The sequence below is a fragment of the Oncorhynchus kisutch genome, linkage group LG16, assembly GCF_002021735.2.
Source record: "Oncorhynchus kisutch isolate 150728-3 linkage group LG16, Okis_V2, whole genome shotgun sequence".
In the NCBI taxonomy this organism is placed as follows: domain Eukaryota; kingdom Metazoa; phylum Chordata; class Actinopteri; order Salmoniformes; family Salmonidae; genus Oncorhynchus; species Oncorhynchus kisutch.
In genome coordinates this window covers 30,227,258-30,240,844 of record NC_034189.2, presented here as the reverse complement: position 1 = coordinate 30,240,844, position 13,587 = coordinate 30,227,258, and the positions used below count along the sequence as shown (strand labels likewise).

Here is a 13,587-nt window from a genome sequence, read left to right as displayed (position 1 = left end):
ATCTGGACACATTATTTTAAAGGACTTGCAACATATGTGATCACGTGTTTGAGGGAGAGAGAGGAAAGACGAGAAGAAAGAACCGAGGATAAAGAAGATAAAGAAGAAAAGAAGAAGTTAGAAGAGAGAAGAGGAGAGAAGAAGGAAAGAAGAAAGAAAGGAAAGAAAGAAAGAAAGGAAAGAAAGAAAGGAAAGAAAAAAAGAAGAAGAAAGAAAGAGAGAGAGAGGAGGAGAGGAGGGATGAGGATAAGGAGAGAGGGGAGAGAGAGAGGGAGAGGAGAGAGAGGGAGAGAGAGAGAGAGAGAGAGAGAGAGAGAGAGAGAGAGAGAGGAGAGAGAGGAGAGAGAGAGAGAGAGAGAGAGAGAGAGAGAGGAGAGGAGAGAGAGAGAGAGAGAGAGGAGAGAGAGAGAGAGAGAGAGAGAGAGAGAGAAATAAATATCAAGTTAGAATAATAAGGAGCAGAAACGTGACATATCAAATCAAGCTTTATGTATTCACATTTCAGACATGGAACGCAATGCAATTTGCTATACAGGAAAAAAAGGAATGAATAGCAATGAAAATAAAAACTGAAATATTTACTTCACAACAAATATAAGATAAAAAACAAAAGGATGACACACTGAACAACTAAAAAACACCCTGAGGAAAAACAAAGCTAAAAAGTTGTGTCTTAAGATCTCTTTTAAATATGTCCACAGTTTCGCCCCCCCCTCAGGTTCTCCGGCAGGTTATTTCAGAGGATGGGTTCATAATAACTAAACGCTGCCTCTCCATGCCTCTTGGTCTTCAGCTTTGGGGATAGTTAAAAGGCCAGTGGCCCTGAGGGACCTACTGGGTACATAACTTAACAGCAGGTCTGACAGATATTGGGGTGCAAAACCGTGGATTGATTTAAAAACCAACGGAATAATCTAAAACTCACAGGTAGCCAGTACAGAGACCTTTAAACCTGATGTAATGTGTGCTCTTCATCTGGTCTTGGTCAGTACCCGCGCTGCAGCGTTCTGTGTGTTTTGCAAGTGACCAATGGGTTTCTTGGGTAGACCAGACAGGAGAGCATTACAGTAGTCAAGCCTGCTTGTAATAAAAGCATGGAATGAGTCTCTCGGTATCAGTCTGAGAGAGAAACGTCAGCATCTGAAGAACATTCAAAGGCAATGTTCCTCAGGTGGTACAAAACTATTTTGGTCACATTCCTAATGTGCGATACGAAATGCGATATGAAATACGAATTTGTTCAGAATCTAAAGTATGTTTTTTACTTGGTGTTTTGTCTTTATTGCCCTTGAATTAAAATGTGCGGCTAGATTCTCTCTCTGTGCTTTGGTTCCAACAATAAGTACCTCGGTCTTGATTTAGCTGGAGGAAGTTCCAACTATTTAAATCCCTAATACAGTCTAATAATTTATCCGTGGAGCTGGTGACATGTAAAGTTGTGTATTGTCTATGTAGCAGTGAAAATCAATGCTGTACTACCTGATAACGCTGCCAAGGGGTAAAATACACTATATAAACTGAACAGTACCGGACCCAAAATGGAACCCTGTGGAGCGCCACATAAGATATGTCTTTTCCCTGAGTTATGTTTACCAAGTGTGACAAAAAAAACTCTTCACCAGTTAAATAGGTCCAAAAACAATTTAGAACTGGACCAGAGTGGCCAACCCACCTCTCCAGTCTGTCCAGAAGGACATCATGGTCAACAGTGTTGATAACACTTAAATCTAAGTTGTTTGGCATCTGTGTTGGCTCTAAGATCATTTCCCACTTTAAGGCTGTCTGTGTGCTGTGGTGGGCACGAAAACCAGATTGGATCTTTTTTTTAAATACAGCTGTCACTTCAAAAATTATTTAGCTGTTTGAACACCAATTTCTCCAGAATTTTTCTTAAGACCGGAAGGTTGGAGATTGGCCAAAAAATTGCTAAGATCTGAAGAATCGAGATTACTTTTCTTCAAAAGAGGTTTCACCATAGCAGTTTTTAGTGCAATGGGAAAAGTGAGTGATTTAAGAATAGCTTGTAATTCTTCAGATATGCAATTAAAAACTGTTTTGAAGAAGCATGTCTGTGTAAACCAGGGAAACTAAATCCATAGTGCCTTTGCGTGGTCGGCTAGGGTACATATCATCAAACTTCTCATCAGGTCTTGCTTGACTGATACCCAGCCTAATGTTGGTTCTCTTACCTCTGAAAGATGCTGCAAACTCGTCACATTTAGATGTGGAGGAAAGATCACAGGTTTGCAGGGGTAGGATTTATCAGGCCATCAATGGTCGAGGAGAGCACACTCTTGAAGGATTCTGATGAACAGTGATCAAGATCAAATGAGCCCGTCTGGCATTTCTAATTGCCTTGTTATATATGCCAAGTTGCTCTCTCAGAATATCATTATGGACCTGCAACTTTGACTTCCTCCACTTCCACTCTGCCTTTCTGCAATTTCTCTTTAATCGATTAGTTTCCTCACTCATCCAATGGGGGCTCTCTGTTTGGATGTGGCCCTTTTCAACCTTACTGGAGCTGTGGCATCAATGGTTGCCCTTCATTTCAGTTATGAACTAAACCCTCACACGAGGTAGGCAGAATAGGTGGTGGAGTATCGTTCATACACTCAATAAAATCTCTGTCAACTTCAGATTTGTAATAGCGTTTCTTAATCAGTGTTCAGTATTACCCTGTTCTACATGCAACAATGTAGTAAAAAAATGCCACAGTGGTGATCAGACAAAGCAGCGTCAACAATAGAGGATATGTCAATAGAAAGCCCCTTGGTTATAACCAGGTCCAGAGTATGGCTGCGGTTATGGGTGGACCCAGTAGAAAGCCCCTTGGTTATAACCAGGTCCAGAGTATGGCTGCGGTTATGGGTGGACCCAGTAGAAAGCCCCATGGTTATAACCAGGTCCAGAGTATGGCTGCGGTTATGGGTGGACCCAGTAGAAAGCCCCATGGTTATAACCAGGTCCAGAGTATGGCTGCGGTTATGGGTGGACCCAGTAGAAAGCCCCTCGGTAATAACCAGGTCCAGAGTACAGCTGCGGTTATGGGTGGACCCAGTAGAAAGCCCCATGGTTATAACCAGGTCCAGAGTATGGCTGCGGTTATGGGTGGACCCAGTAGAAAGCCCCTCGGTACTAACCAGGTCCAGAGTATGGGTTATGGGTGGACCCAGTAGAAAGCCCCTCGGTACTAACCAGGTCCAGAGTACGGCTGCGGTTATGGGTGGACCCAGTAGAAAGCCCCTCGGTACTAACCAGGTCCAGAGTATGGCTGCGGTTATGGGTGGACCCAGTAGAAAGCCCCTCGGTACTAACCAGGTCCAGAGTATGGCTGCGGTTATGGGTGGACCCAGTAGAAAGCCCCTCGGTAATAACCAGTTCCAGAGTATGGGTTATGGGTGGACCCAGTAGAAAGCCCCTCTGTAATAACCAGGTCCAGAGTATGGGTTACGGGTGGAACCAGTAGAAAGCCCCTTGGTAATAATCAGGTCCAGAGTATGGGTTATGGGTGGACCCAGTAGAAAGCCCCTTGGTAATAACCAGGTCCAGAGTATGGCTGCGGTTATGGGTGGACCCAGTAGAAAGCCCCTTGGTTATAACCAGGTCCAGAGTATGGCTGCGGTTATGGGTGGACCCAGTAGAAAGCCCCTCGGTAATAACCAGTTCCAGAGTATGGGTTATGGTTGGACCCAGTAGAAAGCCCCTCTGTAATAACCAGGTCCAGAGTATGGGTTACGGGTGGAACCAGTAGAAAGCCCCTTGGTAATAATCAGGTCCAGAGTATGGGTTATGGGTGGACCCAGTAGAAAGCCCCTTGGTAATAACCAGGTCCAGAGTATGGGTTATGGGTGGACCCAGTAGAAAGCCCCTCGGTTATAACCAGTTCCAGAGTATGGGTTATGGGTGGACCCAGTAGAAAGCCCCTCGGTAATAACCAGGTCCAGAGTATGGGTTATGGGTGGACCCAGTAGAAAGCCCCTTGGTAATAACCAGGTACAGAGTATGGGTTATGGGTGGACCCAGTAGAAAGCCCCTCGGTACTAACCAGGTCCAGAGTATGGCTGCGGTTATGGGTGGACCCAGTAGAAAGCCCCTCGGTAATAACCAGTTCCAGAGTATGGGTTATGGGTGGACCCAGTAGAAAGCCCCTCTGTAATAACCAGGTCCAGAGTATGGGTTACGGGTGGAACCAGTAGAAAGCCCCTTGGTAATAATCAGGTCCAGAGTATGGGTTATGGGTGGACCCAGTAGAAAGCCCCTTGGTAATAACCAGGTCCAGAGTATGGCTGCGGTTATGGGTGGACCCAGTAGAAAGCCCCTTGGTTATAACCAGGTCCAGAGTATGGCTGCGGTTATGGGTGGACCCAGTAGAAAGCCCCTCGGTAATAACCAGTTCCAGAGTATGGGTTATGGTTGGACCCAGTAGAAAGCCCCTCTGTAATAACCAGGTCCAGAGTATGGGTTACGGGTGGAACCAGTAGAAAGCCCCTTGGTAATAATCAGGTCCAGAGTATGGGTTATGGGTGGACCCAGTAGAAAGCCCCTTGGTAATAACCAGGTCCAGAGTATGGGTTATGGGTGGACCCAGTAGAAAGCCCCTCGGTTATAACCAGTTCCAGAGTATGGGTTATGGGTGGACCCAGTAGAAAGCCCCTCGGTAATAACCAGGTCCAGAGTATGGGTTATGGGTGGACCCAGTAGAAAGCCCCTTGGTAATAACCAGGTACAGAGTATGGGTTATGGGTGGACCCAGTAGAAAGCCCCTTGGTAATAACCAGGTCCAGAGTATGGCTGCGGTTATGGGTGGACCCAGTAGAAAGCCCCTTGGTAATACAGGGTTATGCAGGGTTATGGCCAGCACTGGTGGGTAACATTTAAACAGTATAGCATGATGCTCAAAAGAGCCAAAGTCGCCAAACAAAATGTCCTTACATCTGAAAGCCTTAGTAAAAATAGAGGCTGTCCCCCCCCACCCTTTTTCCATTTTCCGATAGAGGATGAAAACTTGTAATCTGGGAGGAGGCTTCAATAAGAGCGGCAGTACAGTCTGATGACAGCCATGTTTCAGTGAGAAACATGCAATCAACTTTGAGCTCAGTAATGAGGTCATTCACGAGAAAGGTTTTACTTGTGATTGCTCTAACATTTAAAAGCGCCATATTCAATAGAAATATAATCATGGATAAAGAGAGATTGGGAGTGAGAGAGGGGGATAAAACAACAGCATCTGTGATCAAGATATGAGTTCACAGTTGCAGCCTATTGAATGGGGGGAATTGTTACATACGTAACGGAACAGATGTCAGGGCTGCTGACATGTTTTCCCATCAATCTGTTCCCAAAAGAACATGCTCTCACTGACAGTCTAAGAAAAATAAGTGCTCAAATTGGTACATTTTAATACATAGGTGAAAAAAATGTACTTCCTCATTTCTTTTCATAATGATATATCGCCATCTAGTGGACATATACAATAACGCATTTCATACAATACTCTTATGAATGCTTTTGAGTCCCTTAAAGAGACCATTTAGGACAACCTTTTGTGCAGGGCAGTCAATGGCTTTTGAGGCCATCATAATAGAAGGGACATCTGTGTCTTTGATGTACAAAGTATGGACTATAGAAAGGTCCAGGAGCACTCAAGTGGATTCCTGCTCATTAGGGAAGTGTTGATAAGTAGAGAGCACAGACATGTCACGACACTACTGTCCGACTGCTCTGTTCCCAAAAGAGGGGATTGGTTCAACCATGTCACATGACCAGGGACCAGAGGATATGGTTCAGGAGTTACACCTCATGGAATAGGAGTTGGAGCTCGATGGCTACGTTTAGGCATGCATCCAAATTCAGCTTTTTTTTATAAACAAATTTTTATTTTTATCAATCAGATCAGTTCGGGAAAAGATCTGAAATGAGTGGAATTTTTTTAAATAATTGGGTTGCCTGTCTAAACGCGGCCTATGAGGATAAATGTGGAAATGGTTGGATGTACGGGCGAGTGGAAGGGTGGGCAGACAGATGAGTGCAGAACAGACAGGGCAGGCAGTCAGACCGACCGAGGGTGGTGCGGACGGCCCAGCGAATCACTGGGGGTGAGCTCCCAGTCCTCCAGGAAGCACTTGTCAGGAGTGTCTGAGACTCCAACCACCCGAGACATGGAGAACCTCTGCTCTCAATGCTCCCATCCAGGCAGACGGTACCGGTGCATCAAGGCTTAGACCAACAGACTCCTGAACAGCTTCAACCCCCTGACCATAAGACTGTTAAATGGCTAACAACTCCCCTCACACCTACGCTATGATTATTGATTGGATTTATTACTACCACTACGCTGCTGTTCATTGATTATTGATTGCCATTACAATTAGTACCTATCTATTTTATCGTGCTGCTAGTCACTAATTCTCCTCTACATGTATATAGTATATTATCACTAGTATATAACGATAAGTCAGGAAGCATGTTCAGGGAGTGAATACATTTAATTAATAAATGAACAAAACAAGAAACACAAACAGCGCACCGACATGAAACAGCAACAATAACGACTTGGGAAGAAACCAAAGGGAGAGACATATAAAGGGCAGGTAATCAAGGAGGTGATGGTATACGGCCTAACGAGCAGCCAGGTGACCTAGAGGCCCGGAGAGGGAGCACATGTGACACTTTGCAGCAATTGAGGGCCTGATTCCCACAGTCTCCTCTGAACAGTTGATGTTGAGATGTGTCTGTTACTTGAACTCTGTGAAGCATTTATTTGGGCTGCAATTTCTGAGGCTGGTAACTCTAATGAACTTGTCCTCTGCAGCAGAGGTAACTCTAGGTCTCCCTTTCCTGTGGCGGTCCGAATGAGAGCCAGTTTCATCATAGCGCTTGATGGTTTTTGCGACTGCACTTGAAGAAACTTTCAAAGTTCTTGAAATGTTCCGTATTGACTGACCTTTATGTCTTAAAGTAATGATGGACTGTTGTTTCTCTTTGCTTATTATTGTGCAAAGCTGTCGTCAAGGCAACGGGTGGCTATTTGAAGAATATCAAATATAAATATATTTAGATTTGTTTAACACTTTTTTGGTTACTACATGACTCCATATGTGTTATTTCATAGTTCTGATGTCTTCACTATTATTCTACAATGTGGAAAATAGTAAAATAAAGAATAACCCTTGAATGAGTAGTTGTGTCCAAACTTGTGACTGGTACTGTATATATATTTATATTTATTTATATATCATTATTATTTATATTTATTTGTTATACTATTTTGATATTGATTACTGCACTTCACTGTGCATGTGACAATATAAATGTATCTCTCTCCCTCTTATATCTCTCTGCAGGGTGTTTGGTCACATCAGTTACCGGTCAGACTGGGAGCTTGTCAAGGTGGACTTCAGACAGTCATTCCCCAGACAGTGTACTGAGGCCGACTACGACTCCTGGAAACTCACTGACCTGAAGGTACCCAAACACACACATACACATTCCCATGTCTTTGTAAATATCTTGCGTTTATCCTACACTTTTACAATCAGCTAATGGATACTTTTGGCCCGCATCAGGGAGAGAAGTGCATCATGGGTCAGGAGAGGAGTTTTAGGAAGAGGAAGGACACCGCATTCTGCATCAAGGGGAAGAGCTACACCTCCGCCCTCACTACCAAGACCTGCCAGTGCTCCGAGAAAGACTTCAACTGGTGAGACACCACAGCAAACAAGAACACTCTAATTCAATAGAATATACTTCAGATAAAGACTTAATAAATAAATGATAAGGGTCACTGTCAGGGTTAGGGTTTGATTCCTTTTGTCTTCAGGAGATTAATTGAAAATCCAGTACAAGCATTTTCAATGAGGATCCTCTTTAATTTAAGATAAGATGATAAGAATGACATTGACCCTAAAGCTTGATTGATTCACAACAAACAGAATCAATCAATGCTGTGTGTCGACTCTAGGCGATTGATATTGATCCTATTATGTGAAGCCTGTTGGCGTCTTTGTTGTTGGTGTCTATCGATCATTGAGGTCATGAATTGTATTTGCTCTTTGACCTTTGCCTGCACCCCTAGATGGACCCCTAGATGGAGCTTACCCTTAGGCACTGTTCTAGGATATTTCCCCCTCTTCCAATCCTAACCTTAACCATTAGTGGAAGAAATACAAGAAAATATCGTAGATCAGTGCCTTGGGGGTAACGTTCTCCTCTTTCTCTGTGTGTTTAGTGACTATGGGTTTGAGCGTGCCCAGAGCCTGAAGACCGAGGGAGATAGATGCTTTGCTGACTTCTGGCATGACCCAGACTCGCCACCTGACGACTGCCATCTGGGACATGACTTCGAGTCCAGCACGGGGTGAGGGTTAATAGAATGCACAAAACACAAACACACATATACACACACACAAACACGCACATGCTGCCTCTCACCACTCTCCCTCTCCCTACCTCATGTCATTAAAAAAGGCATCATTATTCTTTTAGTACTCTAGTCTCTATGCCTTACCTGAACTACACCTGACCCATCACAAGTCCCCCTGTTTTCTGACATTGGTATGGCCCTGTGCTGTGTTGCAGGTACAGGAAGGTTGTGTCCAACATGTGTGAGGGGGGAGTGAACAAGCAGCAGAGCGCCAAGCAGCACACCTGTCCTCTGCTGCCTCCCAGAGGCCTCCAGCTGGGTATAAAGGGGCAGATACTGGCTGTGGCGCCTGGTGATGACATCACCTTCATTGTCCACCAGGAACAGGTACGGATGACTTAAGTCAGAGTTTAGAGCAGCGTAGGGAGTCTCAAAAAACCACGGGGGTGCGGTAGTTGTGTGTGGCTGTTCAGAGTAAATGTGTGTGTTTTTGTGTCTTTGCCTGTGTGATTGTGATAATAGCTAGCTAAGAAATAACCCCTGTTTTCCGAATGCAAGTTCAAGACGACTCACGTACGACTCCTATGAGACAGAAGTTATAACTGCAACCTACCAAATACACTTGTTGAAATAGAGCAGTGTCAAACTCATTCCATAGAGGGCCTAATGTCAGCAAGGGGGTCATACTACAAAGCAAGCTAGTCCTACTCAGGTTTTTCTAAAGCTCGCCAGCTTCAGTTAGCTCCACATTCTAGCTCCGGCTTCAATCCAAACTACAAGGGTGAATATTGCCTCCCGCTAACTCTATCAGGCTTGTAACTGCGCTTGCACGTCGCACGAGGGTAGTCAATCGCCAAACTCTTCATTGAGACAATGCTGAAACATCAATCCATGCGCAAGTCAGTGCCATTTTTTTGTTGTATTTGTGCTGAAATCAAAATGAAATAAAAAGTTATCTTGCAAATTCATCAGGATATTGTGTGAAATAGACTTTTAGTGCCGTCTTTATTTTATGACTTTGGTGTGGTTATTAAAACAGTAGTAATACCGACCACATTACACATTTGGTAATGACAAATGCATTTCAAACCTCACACACAGCCAAACTTTTTTATGACTTAATCAAATAATTTGTTTGATAGGTGTGGGAAAAAAGGTACTCGTGCATTAAGACCTCTTAGGGCTAGGCCCCTTTTTTCTCCACTTCCTGTCTGAATGACGTACCCAAAGTAAACTGCCTGTAGCTCAGGCCCCGAAGCCAGGATATGCATAGAATTGGTACCATTGGAAAGAAAACACTTTGCAGTTTGTAGAAATGTTAAAATAATGTAGGATAATATAACACAATAGATATGGTAGGAGAAAATCCAAAGAAAAACCAACCAGAATCTTTTCTTTTTGAGAGAGAGACCATCCCCTTAGAAATGCAAGAGTAAGGTCATATTGACAATTTGCTCTCTGGATGCAATTCCTATGGCTTCCACTGTGTGTCATCAGTCTATGTTCAAGGTTTCAGGCTTGTAACTTCCAAAAAGAATAAGAAATATCCGTTTTAGCAGAAGGACACAGTCTTGGAAATTCGTGTTGGCGCGCGCTACGGAGACATTACACACCTGCTAAAATCGGTTTCCTATTGAACATACTTCTTTCCGTAAAAAATATTATAGTTTGGTTACATTTTAGGGTATCTGAGGAGTAAATAGAAACGTATTTTGACTTGTTGAAGCAAAGTTTAGGGGTAGATTTTTGGATTCCTTTCTCTGCACGTTGAACGAGTGGATTACTTAAATTGATGGCGCCAACTAAACAGACTTTTAGGGACATAAAGAAGGATTTTATCTAATAAAACAACACTACATGTTATAGCTGGGACCGTTTGGATGACAAATCAGAGGAAGATTTTCAAAAAGTAAGTGAATATATCGTTATTTGTGAATTTATGAAACCTATGTCGGTGGAAAAATATTTTGATGTGGGGTGCCGTCCTCAAACAATCGGATGGCATGTTTTCACTGTAATAGCTACTGTAAACCGGAAAGTGTTGTTATATTAACAAGAGTTTAAGCTTTCAGACGATATAAGACACTTATATGTACATAAATGTTTAAAATCCATAATATTAATAAAATGTTTTTTGAGTTGTCTTCCTCAAATGAAGTGGATGATGAAGCAATCTTTTTTGCGAGAGGGAGGGAATCTGATTTCATTGGTCCTCAACTTGCAGTTCAGACACTCAATTCAGGTTAACTCTGAGTTGGCCTGCACTGGAGCAGGTTAAGTCTGAAAGGTTCGTTGCCATAGAAATGTACCTGGCTAGAAGGTGAGGCACTCTCGTGGTACTGGTTATCTCAACTTGAACTCAGAGTTGAACAAAGTTACTTCGCTATTACCTCAAACTACATTCGTAGTATATATATTTCAATTAAGGCCTCGACACCCAGGTGAAGAGAGTTCTTTACTAGTCAGTGACATTAATTCATCAATCAAGTCCAGCAGAAACTTGCAGACACTCGGCCCTCCGTGGAATGAGTTTGACGCGAAAAATAGAGCATTCGTTTTTATCCCTTTTATCAGCCCAATTCAGTGACGTTCTCCTCCTGTACCTCCTCCCTCACTCAGGGTGACACCAGCAACACTAAATACCAGGTGGACCTGGGTGACGGGGTGAGGGCCATCTACCAGAACCTGACAGTGACAGACGAGCCCATCCAGCACCGCTACGAACAGCTGGGGGTCTACCGTGTCACTGTCAAGGCCGAGAACATGGCCGGACACGACCAGGCCACCATGTACATCCAGGTCACAGCCCCTCTACAGGAAGTTCACCTGGAAGTAGTTCCCATTGCCGGGGTTAACCAGGAAGTCAACCTGACAGCTGTGGTGCTTCCTTCAGAGGCCAACCTGACTGTCTTCTACTGGTGGATAGGAGACAACCTACAGGTAATGTATACTGACCAGAGGAGGCTGGTGGGATGAGCTCATTGTAATGGCTGGAATGGAATAACCAAACACATCAAACACATGGAAGCCACATGTTTGACTCCGTTCCATCAATCCAACCCAGCCATTACCGTGAGCCCTTCCTCCTATAGCTCCTCCCACCAGCTTCCTCTGACACTGACACTGACACACACGCACAAACACAACCGACCGTTAATTCATACTGACACACACACAACCCACAGGTAATACACTTTAAATGCAGATTTATGGAAACTAATGTTCAAAAGGTGATCTGAGCCATATGCAACCACTGTCTTTTTGTGATGCTAACAGTGCTAAAGCTAATGTTGAGAGTTTATAAATGATTTGGGGAAATGATGAATGAATACATTCACTGTGTGTCTCCATGCAGCCCAAGCTGTCCCTGGAGAATAGTCTGATAACGCGGTTCCCTGCGGAAGGAGAGGTGTCTGTCACTGTCCAGGCCTCTAATGGACGCTCCATGGTGCAGGACACCAAGACAGTCCGCATCTACGGTAAAAGAGAGGGGACATTGCAGGGCTGATGAGTACTTATATATGACGTTATTTGTGTGCTGTACATCAACTATTTATGATGTTATGGTATGAGGCAATAGTTTTATTCTAGATGATATAGCTCTAGTTGTTTGGTTGTGTCTCTGTGTCTCTCTATGACCTCATGTGTTGCTGTTGTGTAACTGTGTCCCTGGTGTTTTCCATGACCTCATGTGTTGCTGTTGTGTAACTGTGTCCCTGGTGTTTTCCATGACCTCATGTGTTGCTGTTGTGTAACTGTGTCCCTGGTGTTTTCCATGACCTCATGTTTTGCTGTTGTGTAACTGTGTCACGGATAATGATGTCATCTTAACAAATCTAGATGAGTTTAATTTATTCATGAGAGAATGCTAACTGAGCAGAACAGTACTGTATTATCTTACCCCTAGAGACCTGATGGTACAGAATAAACATACTGCAGAAGAAGTGAATGTAGGATTGTGAGGAACTGTTCACTTTTTCTAAATCATCTTAATGATAGAAATGGATAGGGTATAATTAAAATTGCATTTTTTTTAATCTGATTGCCGTAACCCAAAATGGCTGCCAACTTCCTGTGTGTTCTGTCCAATCCCAGACCTTTTCCAGGTCATCCCTCTGGCCTTCAGCAGTAACCTGGACCTCCTCAACCCCAACATTCCAGAGTGGAGGGAGGACGTGGGTCAGGTGGTCACCAGGATTCTGGCCAAGGTGGGTCTACTGTACTCACCTCATACATGACCTGATGCTATAACATAACAGGACCAGTCTATTCCTTAGGATACATAATGATAGCATCTGCATTGGCCTCAATATGTTTTGGTTAAATTATTCTATTTGATATAGACATGACAGGCACGTTCAGTATAGTTATGAAATGGGAGAAAACATTTGGCGATGGAGGGACTACCTGAATCAACAAAAAAAATGCTCATGTCCCATAAGTTGAAGATGTCGTTTCTGACCATGACCTTTGACCCCCAGATCACAGGTGTCCCCCAGGAGTCCCTGGTAACCATGGTGAAGCCGGGCCTGCCCACCACAGCCGAGCTGTACATTCTCCCACCAGAGAGCAAGCCTGCTAAGAGGAGTGTATTTGTGGATAAGGTACACTATCAAACAGACACACTACCTAACTCATTGGCATTGTTGGACTCATTCATATTGGTAGAAATTGAATTGTGTGAATTTTATGGTTGTGTTTTACATTTTTTAACACAGCGTATCCCTGCCATTAAGCAGGCCTTCAGTGAGAACAACGTTAGCTTCATCGTACGAGGAGGTCTACAGGTGTTGGTGACCTTAGCTGATCCTAACGCAGGTAACCATTCCCATTACTGTAACCATGTCCTTGTGATGTTGTAAATATGATTTTATAATAGATATGTTCTCCAATATTATTTGGTGTAATGTTGACTTTGAATCGATAATTTAGTTTTTAATCAATCTATTTCAAAGGACTAGTAGCTAATGACTCGTCCCCGAGAGCGACGGAGATCGGTGCGTTAGTCGCCCCACACAATCTTGTATTAGCTTTCCTTCCTGCTTTCTCAAAAGGAGTCTATTTCCTTTTGATCTCCTTAAATCTGATTGGGCTTCTGTTTTTGTTACCTTCTCTCTGCTCTGCTTTCAGTGTTATTTCCCTAATTTCTTACCTACTAAATTGCTAAACTGTTAGATACACTACATGACGAAAAGTATGTGGACACCTGCACATCGAACATT

General features: G+C 43.6%; 1 protein-coding gene across 11 annotated transcripts in view; it reads left to right on the top strand.

Annotated features, from left to right (window-relative positions):
- The window catches only part of LOC109906613 (VPS10 domain-containing receptor SorCS2), a 327,683-nt gene that overhangs the window by 294,649 nt on the left and 19,447 nt on the right, over window positions 1-13,587 (top strand). For 5 of the 11 annotated variants that reach the window (XM_031792216.1, XM_031792217.1, XM_031792221.1 and 2 more), the window contains exons 15-24: window positions 7,347-7,467; window positions 7,569-7,702; window positions 8,231-8,359; window positions 8,581-8,752; window positions 10,985-11,305; window positions 11,721-11,844; window positions 12,461-12,573; window positions 12,847-12,969; window positions 13,084-13,183; window positions 13,321-13,362. In XM_031792216.1, the coding sequence (XP_031648076.1) occupies window positions 7,347-7,467; window positions 7,569-7,702; window positions 8,231-8,359; window positions 8,581-8,752; window positions 10,985-11,305; window positions 11,721-11,844; window positions 12,461-12,573; window positions 12,847-12,969; window positions 13,084-13,183; window positions 13,321-13,362 (1,379 nt within the window). The remainder of the gene's footprint in view (window positions 1-7,346; window positions 7,468-7,568; window positions 7,703-8,230; window positions 8,360-8,580; window positions 8,753-10,984; window positions 11,306-11,720; window positions 11,845-12,460; window positions 12,574-12,846; window positions 12,970-13,083; window positions 13,184-13,320; window positions 13,363-13,587) is intronic. The other 6 variants (XM_031792220.1, XM_031792222.1, XM_031792225.1 and 3 more) reach the window with 3 other exon arrangements.